The sequence below is a fragment of the Tenrec ecaudatus genome, chromosome 3 (genome assembly GCF_050624435.1).
Source record: "Tenrec ecaudatus isolate mTenEca1 chromosome 3, mTenEca1.hap1, whole genome shotgun sequence".
Classification (NCBI taxonomy): Eukaryota; Metazoa; Chordata; class Mammalia; order Afrosoricida; family Tenrecidae; genus Tenrec; species Tenrec ecaudatus.
Genome location: NC_134532.1, coordinates 140,074,802 through 140,087,677, shown reverse-complemented (window position 1 = coordinate 140,087,677; position 12,876 = coordinate 140,074,802). Strand labels below are relative to the sequence as shown.

The 12,876-nt window shown below is 42.2% G+C and overlaps 1 protein-coding gene across 5 annotated transcripts in view; it reads right to left on the bottom strand.

Moving 5' to 3' along the window:
* HELQ (helicase, POLQ like) overlaps positions 1-12,876 on the bottom strand; it is a 68,802-nt gene that overhangs the window by 27,374 nt on the left and 28,552 nt on the right. For all 5 annotated transcript variants that reach the window (XR_012783468.1, XR_012783469.1, XM_075544094.1 and 2 more), the window contains exons 12-14: positions 7,274-7,496; positions 6,376-6,533; positions 4,558-4,656 (exon numbers count right to left, since the gene is read on the bottom strand). Coding sequence is in view for 3 of the 5 variants with exons in the window: in XM_075544094.1 (XP_075400209.1) it covers positions 4,558-4,656; positions 6,376-6,533; positions 7,274-7,496 (480 nt within the window). In the remaining 2 variants the exon portion in view is untranslated. The remainder of the gene's footprint in view (positions 1-4,557; positions 4,657-6,375; positions 6,534-7,273; positions 7,497-12,876) is intronic.

Genomic DNA, 12,876 nt, shown 5'->3' with positions numbered 1-12,876 from the left:
AGTGGTGTCGCCTGGGAAGGTTCTCTCTGGAAACGGTGAATTTTTTTTGTGAATGCCCTTTCGCTTGAACCTTGTTGCCAATTTAAGAGAACAGATTTTGTTTCCTGCTTGGGAAAAATGCAGCAGAAACTATTGTGATGTTGAACATAGCTTACAAGGACAGTGCTAAGAGAAAAACTCAAGTGTACAACTGGTTGTAACATTTCAAAAAAGGTGAAATGTTGATTGATGACAAACCTCATTCTAGATGTTTGTCAACTTCCCCAACAGATGAAAATGTTAACTTGTAGTGCATTTGGAGTTCACTCACACTGTTAATCAACTTTCCATTTACAGGTTCTGAAAAAACTGCATAACTATACAACAACAACAAAAAAGGCCTGATTTGTGGCAGACGGGGACTGGTTTTGCCACCATGACAATGCACCTGCTCCTGCAGCCATCTCAGTGTGCCAGTTTTTGGCAAAAAAAACACCATGCCTCTCTTGCCCCACACACCTGACTCACCCTACCTTGCTCCCTGAGACTTCTTTTTGTTTCTGCGAATGAAGAGGGACATGAAAGAGAGTGATTTGACAATGTAGAAAAGGCAAAGAAAAAAAGAGGGAGGTGCTGTCAACCACCCAAACAGATGAATTTGAAAAATGTTTCCAATTAGGGAATCGCAGATTTGACCTATGTATTAAGTGTAATGGAGAGTACTTCAAAAGTGACAAGGTTGTTTTATTAAAAATATTTTTGTTGTCTGGTTGTATACTGTTGCTTTGTGTTCCTCTGTCTAGTTTTCGTGCATGTTAGTGACTCCACAGGTCTGTCTGAATAGGACAGGCTGGATGAACTATCTGGATGAAAAACAACGGGACCGACAGTTCCGGGGGGACTTGGGGTGGGGGGTAGGGGGGGGTAAGGAAGTGGTGTTAACAAACCCAGGGACAAGGGAAAAACATGGGACCCCAAAGGGTAGAGAAGGGGGAGTGGCAGGCCTGGTGGGAAATGATCAAGGGTAAGGTTGCTTAGAGAAGAGGTATACTCTAGCCCAGGTGGCAATGAAGCATGGTAGTAGGGCAGGAGGAAGGTCAAGGGAGATGGAGGAAAGAGCTAGGAGTCAAAGGGCATTCATGGAGGTCTAGACAAAGACATGTACATGCAAATATATATAGGAGGTTGGGGAAATAGATCTTTGTGTCTATATTTATAGGTCAAGTATTAAGGTGGCGGAAGGACCTTGGGCCTCTACTCAAACACTCCCTCTATGCATGAATACCTTCTTTTATTAAATTGGAACTCTATGATGCTCACTCTCCCGACACAACAGCTGGAGCCAAAATGGGTGAACAAGTAAATGTGGTGAAGAAAGCTGATGGTGCCCGGCTATCAAAAGAGATAGTGACTGGGGTCTTAAAGGCTTGAAGATAAACAAGCGGCCATCTAGCTCAGAAGCAACAAAGTCCACATGGAAGAACACACCAGCCTGTGTGATCGAGTGGTCCCAAAGGGATCAGTTACCAGGCATCAAAGAACAAAAAATCATATCATTGACTGCACACCTCCATGATAGGATCGCTGAAGACAAATGGGTGCACAAGCAAATGTGGTGAAGAAAGCTGATGGTGCCCGGCTATCAAAAGAGATAGTGTTTGGGGTCTTAAAGGCTTGAAGGTGAACAAGCGGCCATCTCGCTCAGAAACAAATAAGCCCACATGGAAGAAGCACACCGGCCAGTGCGATCACGAGGTGCCCAAGGGACCAGATATAAGGCATCATGCAAAAAAAAAAAAAAAAGATATAAGTGTGTGTATGTATGTGTATATATGTGTATATGTATATATGTATACGTATATATATATTATATTAAATGAAGGGGGAAGTGCAGAGTGGAGACCCAAGGCCCAAGTGTCGGCCAATGGAGATCCCCTCATAGAGGGGCTTAGGAAAGGAGATGGGTTAATTAGGGTGTGAGGTAGTATCGATGAAGAACACAGCTTTCCCCCAGATCCTGGATGCTTCCTACCCCCAACTACCATGATCCGAATTCTACCTTGCAGGGCTGGATAGGACAGAGGCTGTGCACTGGTACATATGAGGGTTGGAGATACAGGGAATCCAGGGTGGATGATACCTCCAGGACCAAGGGCGTGAGGGACGATGCTGGGAGAGTGGAGGGTGAGTGGGTTGGAAAAGGGGAACTGATTACAAGGAGCCACATGTGACCTCTTCCCTGGGAGAGGGACAGCAGAGAAGGGGGGAAGGGAGACCCCGAATAGGGCAAGATATGACAAAATAACGAGGTATAAATTACCAAGGGCATATGAGGGAGGGGGGAAAAGGGAGGGGGGGGGAAAAAAAAGAGGACCTGATGCAAGGGGCTTAAGTGAAGAGCAAATGCCTTGAGAATGATTGGGACAGGGAATGTATGGGTGTGCTTTATACAATTGATGTATGTATATGTATGGATTGTGGTAAGAGTTGTTGGAGTCCCTAATAAAATGTAAATGAAGAAAAGAGGAGAAAAAAATGATTAGGGCAAAGACTGTACAGATGTGCTTTATACAATTGATGTATGTATATGTATGAACTGTGAAAAGAATTGTATCAGCCCCAATAATTTGTTAAAAAATAAAAAATAATTAAAAAAAATATTTAAATACATAGCTTTTAAAAATTCCGTTTTCTCTTGGGTACCCCCTTCTTAAGTACTACAAACCATCTTCTACTTCTCAAAATTAAAATCAGCATTATCTATGCAAATTTAAAAGACTTAAATGGAAATGGTCGGTGAAGTGTTAGGTTTTGATGAAGATTGAATTACCAAATAAAATAAAACAAAAAGTGTAATATCCTGGAGAAAATGTTAAGAAATTTGATGGTATAGCTGTATAGATTTTTCCACTTTTCTTATATTTAATCTATGCATTATGTATTTTCATAAGCACTCCACAATGCTCACCTTCCTGACACGATTGCGGAAGACAAATGTGGTGAAGAAAGCTGACTGAGCACAGCTACCAAAAGAGATAGCGTCTGGGGTCTTAAAGGCTTGAAGGTAAACAAGGGGCCATCTAGCTCAGAAGCAACAAAGCACACATGGAAGAAGCACACCAGCCTGTGTGACCATGAGGTGTCGAAGGAATCGGGCATCAAAGAACAAAAAGTCATATAACTGTGTGCCCACTTTCCTGATACAATTGCTGAAGGCAAATGTGTGCATAAGCAAATGTGGTAAAGAAAGCTGATGATGCCCGGCTATGAAGGCAAACAAGCGGCCATCTAGCTGAGAAGTAACAAAGCCCACATGGAAGAAGCACACCAGCCTGTGTGATCACGAGGTGTCGAAGGGATCAGGTATCAGGCATCAAAGAACAAAATATTATATCATTGTGAATGAGGGGGAGTGTGGGGTGGGGACCCAAAGCCCATCTGTAGGCAACTGGACATCTCCTTACAGAAGGGTCACAGGGAGGAGATGAGCCAGTCAGGGTGCAGTGTAGCAACGATGAAACATGCAATATTCTTTTAGTTCTTGGATGCTTCCTCCCCCCACCCCACTATCATGATCCCAATTCTACCTTACAAATCTGCCTAGACCAGAGGATGTACACTGGTACAGATAGGAACTGGAAAAACAGGGAATCCAGGACAGATGACTCCTTTAGGACCAGTGGTGAAAGTAGTGAAAGTGGTGATAACGGGAGGGTGGAGGGAAGGTGGAGTAGAGAGGGGGAGCCGATTATAAGGATCTACTTATAGCTTCCTCCCTGGGGGACGGACAACAGAAGAGTGGGTAAAGGGAGACATCGGACAGTGTAAGATATGGCAAAATAATAATCTATAAATTATCAAGGAAGGGTTCATGATGTAGAGGGGAGCTAGGAGGGAGGGGGAAAATGAGGAGCTGATACCAAGGGCTCAAGTAGAAAGCAAATGTTTTGAGAATGATGAAGGCAACAAATGTACAAATGTGTTTGACATACAATGGATGGATGTATGGATTGTGATAAGAGTTGTCTGAGCTCCCAATAAAATGATTTAAAAAGGGGAAAAGATATCATATCAAAAAGTTATATTTATCTAGTTCAACTTTTATAGACTGCTTTTGTATATTTTAAGTATTAGGGAATACTCCGAGGGAAAAAACAAAACAAACAAGCAAATCCTTTTCTAATTTAGAGTCCCAAGTACCAAATACAATGCCAAATACAAATTTTCTGGATAATATTATATTTCCCTTGGGTTGAAGTTATTCAGGATTATTATAATCAGTGTCATCAGACAGAATGCATATGAACTGTTGATTGGAAAACCTATTTGCTCCATAAACTTCACCGAAATCACACACACACACACACACACACACACACACACACACCAAAACAAAACCTCATTATACCCATTAGAAATGATTATTTCTTTTAAAAAGTGTTAGAGTTTCTGTTGCTCAGCCATGTTTTAAATAGCAAAATGGGAATCATATTAATTTAAATAAAACACGTGAAACAAAGTGATCAGCTCAACAAAGGAGATAATAAAGTGTCACAAACTTTTGTTGAACAACGGTACCTTCCTGATTGCTTGACCGGAAGCTTTCTTCCCAATAAAACTTTCAGAGACTCCCACAAGAGCAGCTACTTTTTGTTCTGCTGGACTGAGTTGGCTGAACTACAAAGAAAAAGAATACGGGCATTGAAAACATAAATTGGTACTTTAAAAAATTTGTCATTTGTGATTGGTGTAGGATATGAAAATAATAATAATTCATATATTATTGAGGGGTCACCAGGGCCAGGGGGAGAGGGGAGAGAAAAAAGAGGAGCTGATACCACGGGGTCAAACAGAAAGCAAATGTTGAGAAAATAATGATGGCAACATATGTACAAATACGCTTGATACAATTGATGTATGGATTATTGTAAGAGCTATAAGAGCCCCCATTAAATGATCTTTTAATTAAAAATTGTTATTTGAACCAAATCATAGTTTGTTTGATATATTTTTATGATTTTTAGGGATATGAAGAAAAAATTAAACATTAGAAACTTTAAAAAACTACAATAAAAAGGGATTCAAAAAGTTTTTGTAACATGGAATTAAATGACAATGGAATTTTTCCACAAACTTTTTGAAGTCCACTCATATAAAAACGCAAGAATTAAATACAGAACTGGCCACAAGTACTGGGTCTCATGGAGTTTATGGCAATCTTTACTGCAGAGGTAGCTGGGACAAGGGAGGCGAGGGAAAGATTTCAGCAATAACTATCATATGGTACTTCTCAGAGAAACACGCGGCTTCCTACTCGCATAAAGACTTACAGTTTCAGGCAATTCCACTCTGTTCTATGGGGTCTCCATGAGTCTGAACTGACACAGTGGAAGTGAGTGTGGTCTCGTGGGATAGACCCTCTCCAAAACGATATGGTAACTTAATTATTCACAAAGATGGCATTACAAAGAAAATGAATTTTCTGGAATTAAAAAGCTATAAACTGCCCCTGAACAATATGCATCATTTATTTCGTGTGCTATGCATGAAATCATAACGGGGCACATTCTACTGCTGAGTTTCGACAAGTAGGACCAGGTGCCCTTTGTACTGACTGACTCCTCGGGCCCGGGAGCATCATCACACCCGGCTACTGTGGGAACGCAAGTGTCAGAGGCTGCGCTCACTGGGTTCGCCACATTCTAGCACTACACGCCCGGTGGCTAGAACATCTTCAGAGGAGCCTTTGTGTTCTCTCTCCCTCGCCCAACACGGCGGTGCAGCAAAGAAGAAGAAGAGGAAGACAAGCTCCCTAACGGACTTCCTGGCTGAGGATGGGGGAGTGGTGGAGGGAGCACCCATGTCTCCAAACCAGTCAGTGGGGCTGATGAACAGATGACCTGGAAGGAGATGGCCCGTCACTTGGCACAGTAATGACGATGACGTGTATGGGGCACTCCAATTGACCGTTCTATCCGGTCCACTGCTCCACGGCAGCTCGGGAACCCAACACGGACCAGAGCCCGTCTTCCCGAATCGCCACCCTCCACGGCTTTTCTAGGGAATCTGTCCGATGAGGTGACAGAAGACTCAATTAACCTCCCTGGCGGTCTAATTACGTCAGTAATTTGTACCCAAAGCAGTACATTGTTTTGCATAAAATTTGTTGTTTTATATTGTAGGCCTGTAATTCTTGAGAAATTACTCATTTTAATCTCTCTAGTAGACATTCCAGGTATGATAAACTGTTAAGACAAATGACTCACATGCAAGTACACTTTAACAGAGAAAATCATAAACCACAAACCCAAAAAGTGGCCACTCAACAACAATGTCATCATTAATGAGTGCAGCGGCCTAAATCAAAGAACCTCCTTGTATGTAATACAGTCTCACCTGCCTGAAGTAAATCATCCAGTCTGGGTCGCTCTGGGAAACCATGCCATAGGGAGTTGCCAGGTAGACTAGATGGAGAAGGCTCTCAAGCACAAGTCCTTCAAGGCCTTTCTTCAGGTCTCTGTAGAGAATGTCACAGTAAGCCAGGTCTATCATTCCTAAAAGACACATAAAGAATATATGACATCTTTGCTAAGTCCTAGGGGGGGGGGAGTCCATTTTAAGTACAGTCTTACTTGTAAGATAAAGTTACCAAATAAAGCAAAAAACAAACAAACACACCAAACCTACTTTGAAGGCCACTTAAACAATACCCACCAACATTTATCATCTCCATACCTTTTGACCCAACGACTCAATTCCTGCACAACCAACCCATGGAACGCAGATACAGGAATTGAGATGTCCATGAACAGAAGAATGGTTAAAAAAATTATGGTCTATCGATAGTATAGATGGCTACATTTATTAAGAGACGATGAGGTGGCAGGTTTAAAGAAATTGGTAAAGTGCTCATGATGTTGTATAAGTGAGAAAAGCATGTTGCTAAACACATACTTCCATGAGACTAGTTTCAGAAAATAAGCTTTATGCCTTACACATGTATACACGGTCTAAGAGCCCTACTTGTGCGTGGATGTCGAACAGCTGGTTGACTTTGGGTCAACTCCAACCCAGGGTGGCCCCAGGCATGAAGGCAGGGTTCACAGAGCTGTGATCTTGGAGCAACAGACTGCCAGGCTGAAGTGCTGCGCACCTCTGGGTCGTTTGAACCACCTACCTTTTGGCTACTTGGCACAAAACAATATATGTGGAGATGTTAAGATGTTATATATCAAACATTTTTTACCTCAACACCATCCTTCAGATAAATAATATAATGCAGCTAAACTCTTACCCTTGAAAGAAGCTCGGCCCAACTTTGTGATACGGAAATTACATTGGAACTCTGCTTCAGACTCATAAATCATGTCTTTTTGTAAGAGTCCTTTTTCTGTCAGGCAATTAAGTGATTCGACAGTTATTTCTGAGAGACTTTTTCCTTTCAACAAAATCTTCTGCTGAACTCCCAAAAGTGTGCCACTCATAAAGTGACATATGTCATTCAGATTTGTTGCAATCTGGAAAAAGTCACATCAGTGTAAGATCATCCTTAATTCAAGGCATTCCAAATGCACATTAATCAAGATAATGGCTCACTCCCATTCCTCAAAGCTATTTAATAAAAAAACTAGTGTGTAATTTGCATAATTGTACATGATTTTATGGTATTTTATAATTAACAAATATACAATTTAAGAGGGTAGATTGTTATCATAGTCATACTTTTTATGAAAACATTCACACATTTTCATTCCAAACATATTAGCCTTTTGAATAATGTTTCAGATTTTCTCCAAAGCTGTACTCTCTCAATTTATTTCCCAACCAATTACCATTAACTCCTGCTCAATCTCCTCCAGAAAACCACCCCTTGACCCCTTTCCTTTCATCTGTGAAAGCACCTGTTAGCTCTTAAAAAAGTATTAAAAGAAGAAGAAAAGAGCAAAAACACATAACACAAGGAAAACATTCCTGCAGAAATCCACGAAAACAAGTCTAGGCAGTATTTCACAGTGGAGCTGAAATAGTTTTCTGTCACACTTTCTCACTCCCATTCCCATTTCTCTTTCCTCTTCTTTCTGCCTTACTCTCTCCCTCTGCTATCGACTATTTACAACTCCAAATGGCAATCATAGTACCGCATATACTTGAGTAGAAGGCAAGTTTTTCAGCACATTTCTAATGCAGTTTCTGTGGTGAAATTAGGTGCCTCAGCAGATACTCAGGTCAGCTTCTACTCGAGTATATACAGTAACTTAGGCATTTAACTGCAGAGTTAGAACGATTTTAGATGAGCTAATTTCAAAGAAACCAGCATCCTCTCCTAAAACACAGTCCATCAACAAATACATGTCTCTCCCTTACAATCTCGATATTTCAACTGGAAATTTAAGTAGTCACTTCAAAATAAACTGATATACAGGATTCCCAAAACCCCATTTTCTATTGCTTCTTGCTCTTTTAATTAAAACTATTCTCAATGTAGTTAATTAGAATACAATCCTACTTTTAAACTACTCAGGCGTTGACCCTTGCATTCTTGAAGGGTTACTTGGGGTCTTGTACTTTTTTCTACCTGAGCATATACAGACAACACTGGCAGTGATGATGGAGTAAAACCCTTACATGGGCTTCTTCATCTTCCTCTATGTTGTTTTTTCTATGGCCCCCTTCCCACTCCTTAAACAAATTTTGAAATAGTAATTGCAACCATCTGGGCTGGCCTTGGCTTTTCAAAGCTGTCTGACCCCTAATACCTTAACCTGCAAGTTCAGTTCACCCAAGCCCATATTCAAAATCAACTCATTCATTAATCCAAATATTTTTGCCAGGCGTCAACAACACACTGAACCCTCTGCTAGGCAGCAGAAATTGGAGACAAATGAAATGCAAACTCAGCTTTCTAAGTTTACATTCCAATAATGTTACATACCAAATAATTGTGTCAACATTAACATAATGACAAATGGAGAGGTAAATAAAGGAAAGGATGGCATTCTATAAAATGTATTGTGTTACTTTCCTCTAGCTCTTTGGTGCTTCCTTCCCCCCACTATAATGACCTCAATTCTACCTTAAATCTGATTAGACCAGAGCATGCAAGCTGCCACAGATAAGAAAGAGGCCGCATAGGGAATCCAGGATAGAGAAACCTCTCAGGGCCAACAAGGAGAGTAGAGATACCAGGATTAGGGGAGGGTGAGGGAGAAACAGGGAATCGATCACAAGGATCAACATATAACCCCCTCCTAGGGGACGAATAATGGAAAAGTGGGTGAAGAGCGATGGAGGATGATGTAAGAGATGAAAATAATAATCTAGAACGTATCAAGGGTTTGTCAGGGGGGGCGGGTGGGGAAGAAGGGGCAAGAAATGGGGAGCTGATATCAGAGACTCATGTGGGAAAAGAATGCTTTGAAAATGATGATGATGGCATATAAGCAGGTGTGCTTGACGTATTGAATGAATGTATGGGTTATGATAAGAGATGTAAGAGCTCCCAATAAAAGTAAGAAAAAAAAGGATTGTGTTAGTTACATAATCTATTGTCAATTTGATACTTAAGAGTAAAGGGTCGCAGTTTGATGACCTCATTTGGAGGTGTAAGGAGATAAATAGCTTGTTGGAGGCGGGACACATGCTCACTCCCTGGAAGACATCCAGTTGAGAAGACACATGGAGCTAGGCTAGAGCCCAGGAGCTGAAGGAGCCTCGTGGTGACCCCTGCCAGTGATGAGATACTTCTACTGCCATTGGATCCACAAGACTTTCCACCCACCGGCCTGTGATCCTCCTGCATTCAGCACCATTGCATGCATGACGTGAGTCTGAAGAGGTCTTTATAGATTGGTATTGGACATATGGGCTAATATTGGACTTAGGGACTTGATGTGGACTGGGCTGGGATGTTTACTCAGTATTCAATGGCTCTTGTATATAAAGCTCTTTCTATATACACATGAGTCTCCAGTCTCTGGATTTGTTTCTCTAGTCCACCCAGACTGACGCATGTATACTGCAGTAGACTGACTGGATTCAGATGCCTCCTGTGCAAAAGGGATGGGTAAGACCAGCTCTAAAGGCTGAGCGGGCGTTAACTAGACAAGCGATGCCAACGATACGAGAGATGAGCAGGAAAACGGCTTAGCAGCACTGGGGCAGGAGGGAGAATATGCTATTTGAGACAGGACAACAGAAAGCTGGAGTGCACAGAGTGTGTGGAAGTGAATGGGAAGCTGCAGAGAGAGGCAGATGCCACCGTCTACCAAGGTAGATAACCAACAAGGAGCTGGACTTTAACCCTAAAAGCAACTGAAACCACTGACAGATTTCAAGCAGAAGGAGATTATTGAATCGTGTGTGCATTTTCAAAAGACCACTGCACGAAGAATTGTTTGGAGGCACTGTGGGAAAGCGGCCCAGAGTAGGTGCAAGAAGGACCAGTTAAACCACTGCGGGATCCACGTAAGAAACTGCAGGAGCACGGGCTCCAGTGCGTGGGGGCAGCTATGACATGGAACATGACAGGGAGCTGCGAGAGGTTCAGCCCGGATTCAGAAGAGGACAGGGAACAAGGGTTACCATTCTGATGTCAGATGGCTCTTGGCTCAAAGCAGAGAGTACCAGAAAGATATTCACTTGTGTTGTCCTGAGAATGCAAAGGCATTTGACTATGTGGATCATGACAAACTAAGGACAGTCTTTACAAGAATGGGAATTCTAGAACACTTCATTGTGCCCATGTGGAACTTGCATGTGGACCATGCGGTGGCTGGGTGAACAGAACAAGGAAATACTGCATGGTTTAAAAGGAGGAAAGGTATGGGTCAAAGTTGTATCCTCTCACCTGTATGCTCAGCAAATCATCAGAGAAGCTGAATTATATGAAAATTAAGGCATCAGGATTGGAAGAAAGCATATTAACAATTTGTGATATGTAGATGACACAGCCTTGCTTGTTGAAAGAGGAGGACTTGAAACACTTGCTGAGGAAGGTCAAGGACTGCAGCTTTCAGTATGGACTACAACTCAATGTCAAGAAGACCCAAATCCTTACAACTGGACCAATAGGTAACATCATGACAAATGGAGAAAAGATTGAGGTTGTCAAGGCTTCTGTCTTGTTTGGATCCAGCAGTCAAGAGATCAAAGCACATCGCGTTGGGGAAATCTGCTGCACAAGACCTCTTAGAGCAGTGAAAAGCCAGGACATTTCTTTGAAGTCTCAGGTATGCCTGACCCAAGCCTGGTTATTTTCCATTGCCTCAGATACATAGGAAAGTTGGACACTGAATAAGGAATATTGTAGAAGAATTGATGTATTTGTGTGACCTCTTCCCTGGGAGAGGGACAGCAGAGAAGGGGGGGAGGGGAGACTCTGGATAGGGCAAGATATGACAAAATAACGATGTATAAATTACCAAGGGCACATGAGGGAGGGGGAAGAGGGGAGGGAGGGGAAAAAAAAAAGAGGACCTGATGCAAAGGGTTTAAGTGGAGAGCAAATGCTTTGAGAATAATTGGGGCAGGGAATGTATGGATGTGCTTTATACAATTGATGTATGCATATGTATGGATTGTGATAAGAGTTGTATGAGCCCCTAATAAAATGTTTAAAAAAAAGAATTGATGTGTTTGAATGGTGGTGCTGGTGAAGATTAATAAAAATATTGTTATAAGCACTGTAAGATACCCCAATAAAATTATTTATTAGAAAAAAAAAGAATATTGAAAGTACCATGGCCTGCTAAAGGAACAAACCAATTTATCTTCGAGTAAGTATGGCCAGAGTGCTCCCTAGAAGCAAAGTTGGGACATGTCCCTGGACAAGGGCATCATGCTTGGTAGAGAGGCAGTAAAAGAGAAGAAGTCCCTCAATGAGATGGAATGACACGGGGGAACAATAAACTCAGGCACAGGACAATTGTGAAGATGGCGAAGGGCCAAGCAGAGTTCCGTTCTGTTGTGCAGAGTGTCACTGTGGATCAGAGCCGACTCAATGGCATCTAGCAACAACACAGAGTGTAAACCAGTCTACATAACTAGTCTCTGTTAGCCTTGGATTCTTTACTTGTAAAAGGGTAATTATATTACTTAATTCAAAGGTATGCACAGATTGAGAGGTGAGACACGTAAAGTGTCTATCGGAGTATTTGAAACATAACTTAAGACTCCTTTAGTCTTATGCCCTAGGACTGTAACTTATACCCTCACATCGATTCTAAGTTTTCTCTCCCAACATGGCCAGGCCCTTGTGTTTCCAGGGAAGCTCATCTCTACATTCCTGTCTCTTGACTTCATGTTGCCCAAGTCAGACATCTGGCCCCTCGTTCCTCTGACCTCTATTCCACCTGCTTGGACCTGTGCAAAGGACTTGACTTCTTCTTCAGAACCGCCCCTCATGGTTTTCCTGGTGGATCATTCTGTCTAGAATCTCAGGCCTTTCTCAAGGAGGGTCCTCTAGTGAACCCCTCAACACAGGAGCTCAAGATATGCCACCTATAAATAGGCTCGATGACCACTGGCCACCTACTGACTGCTGCACTGCAATGGTTAAGGACAAAATTGGGCAATCTGTGTACCCTGTGGATTTCCTATCACCACGCGTGTAAAACTCCACCCTTCAGGCCAACGAGTTTCCCTCGTCTCTCTGTTCCTCCAAATACTCCAGTCTCAAAGTTCTAGCTCCCTCCTAATTCCTTTTGGAAGACTGCCTTTTGCTAACTGTGTCTTGGAAGAAGTACAGTCAGAATGCTGCTCAGAGGCAAGGACGGCAAGCCTTCGTCTCCCGTACTTTGGACCAGTTCCTGGGGAAGAACATCAAGCTTGGTAGAGGGGCAGGAAAAAGAGCAAGGCCCTTGACAAGATGGATTGACACAGTGGCTGAACACATAAGAA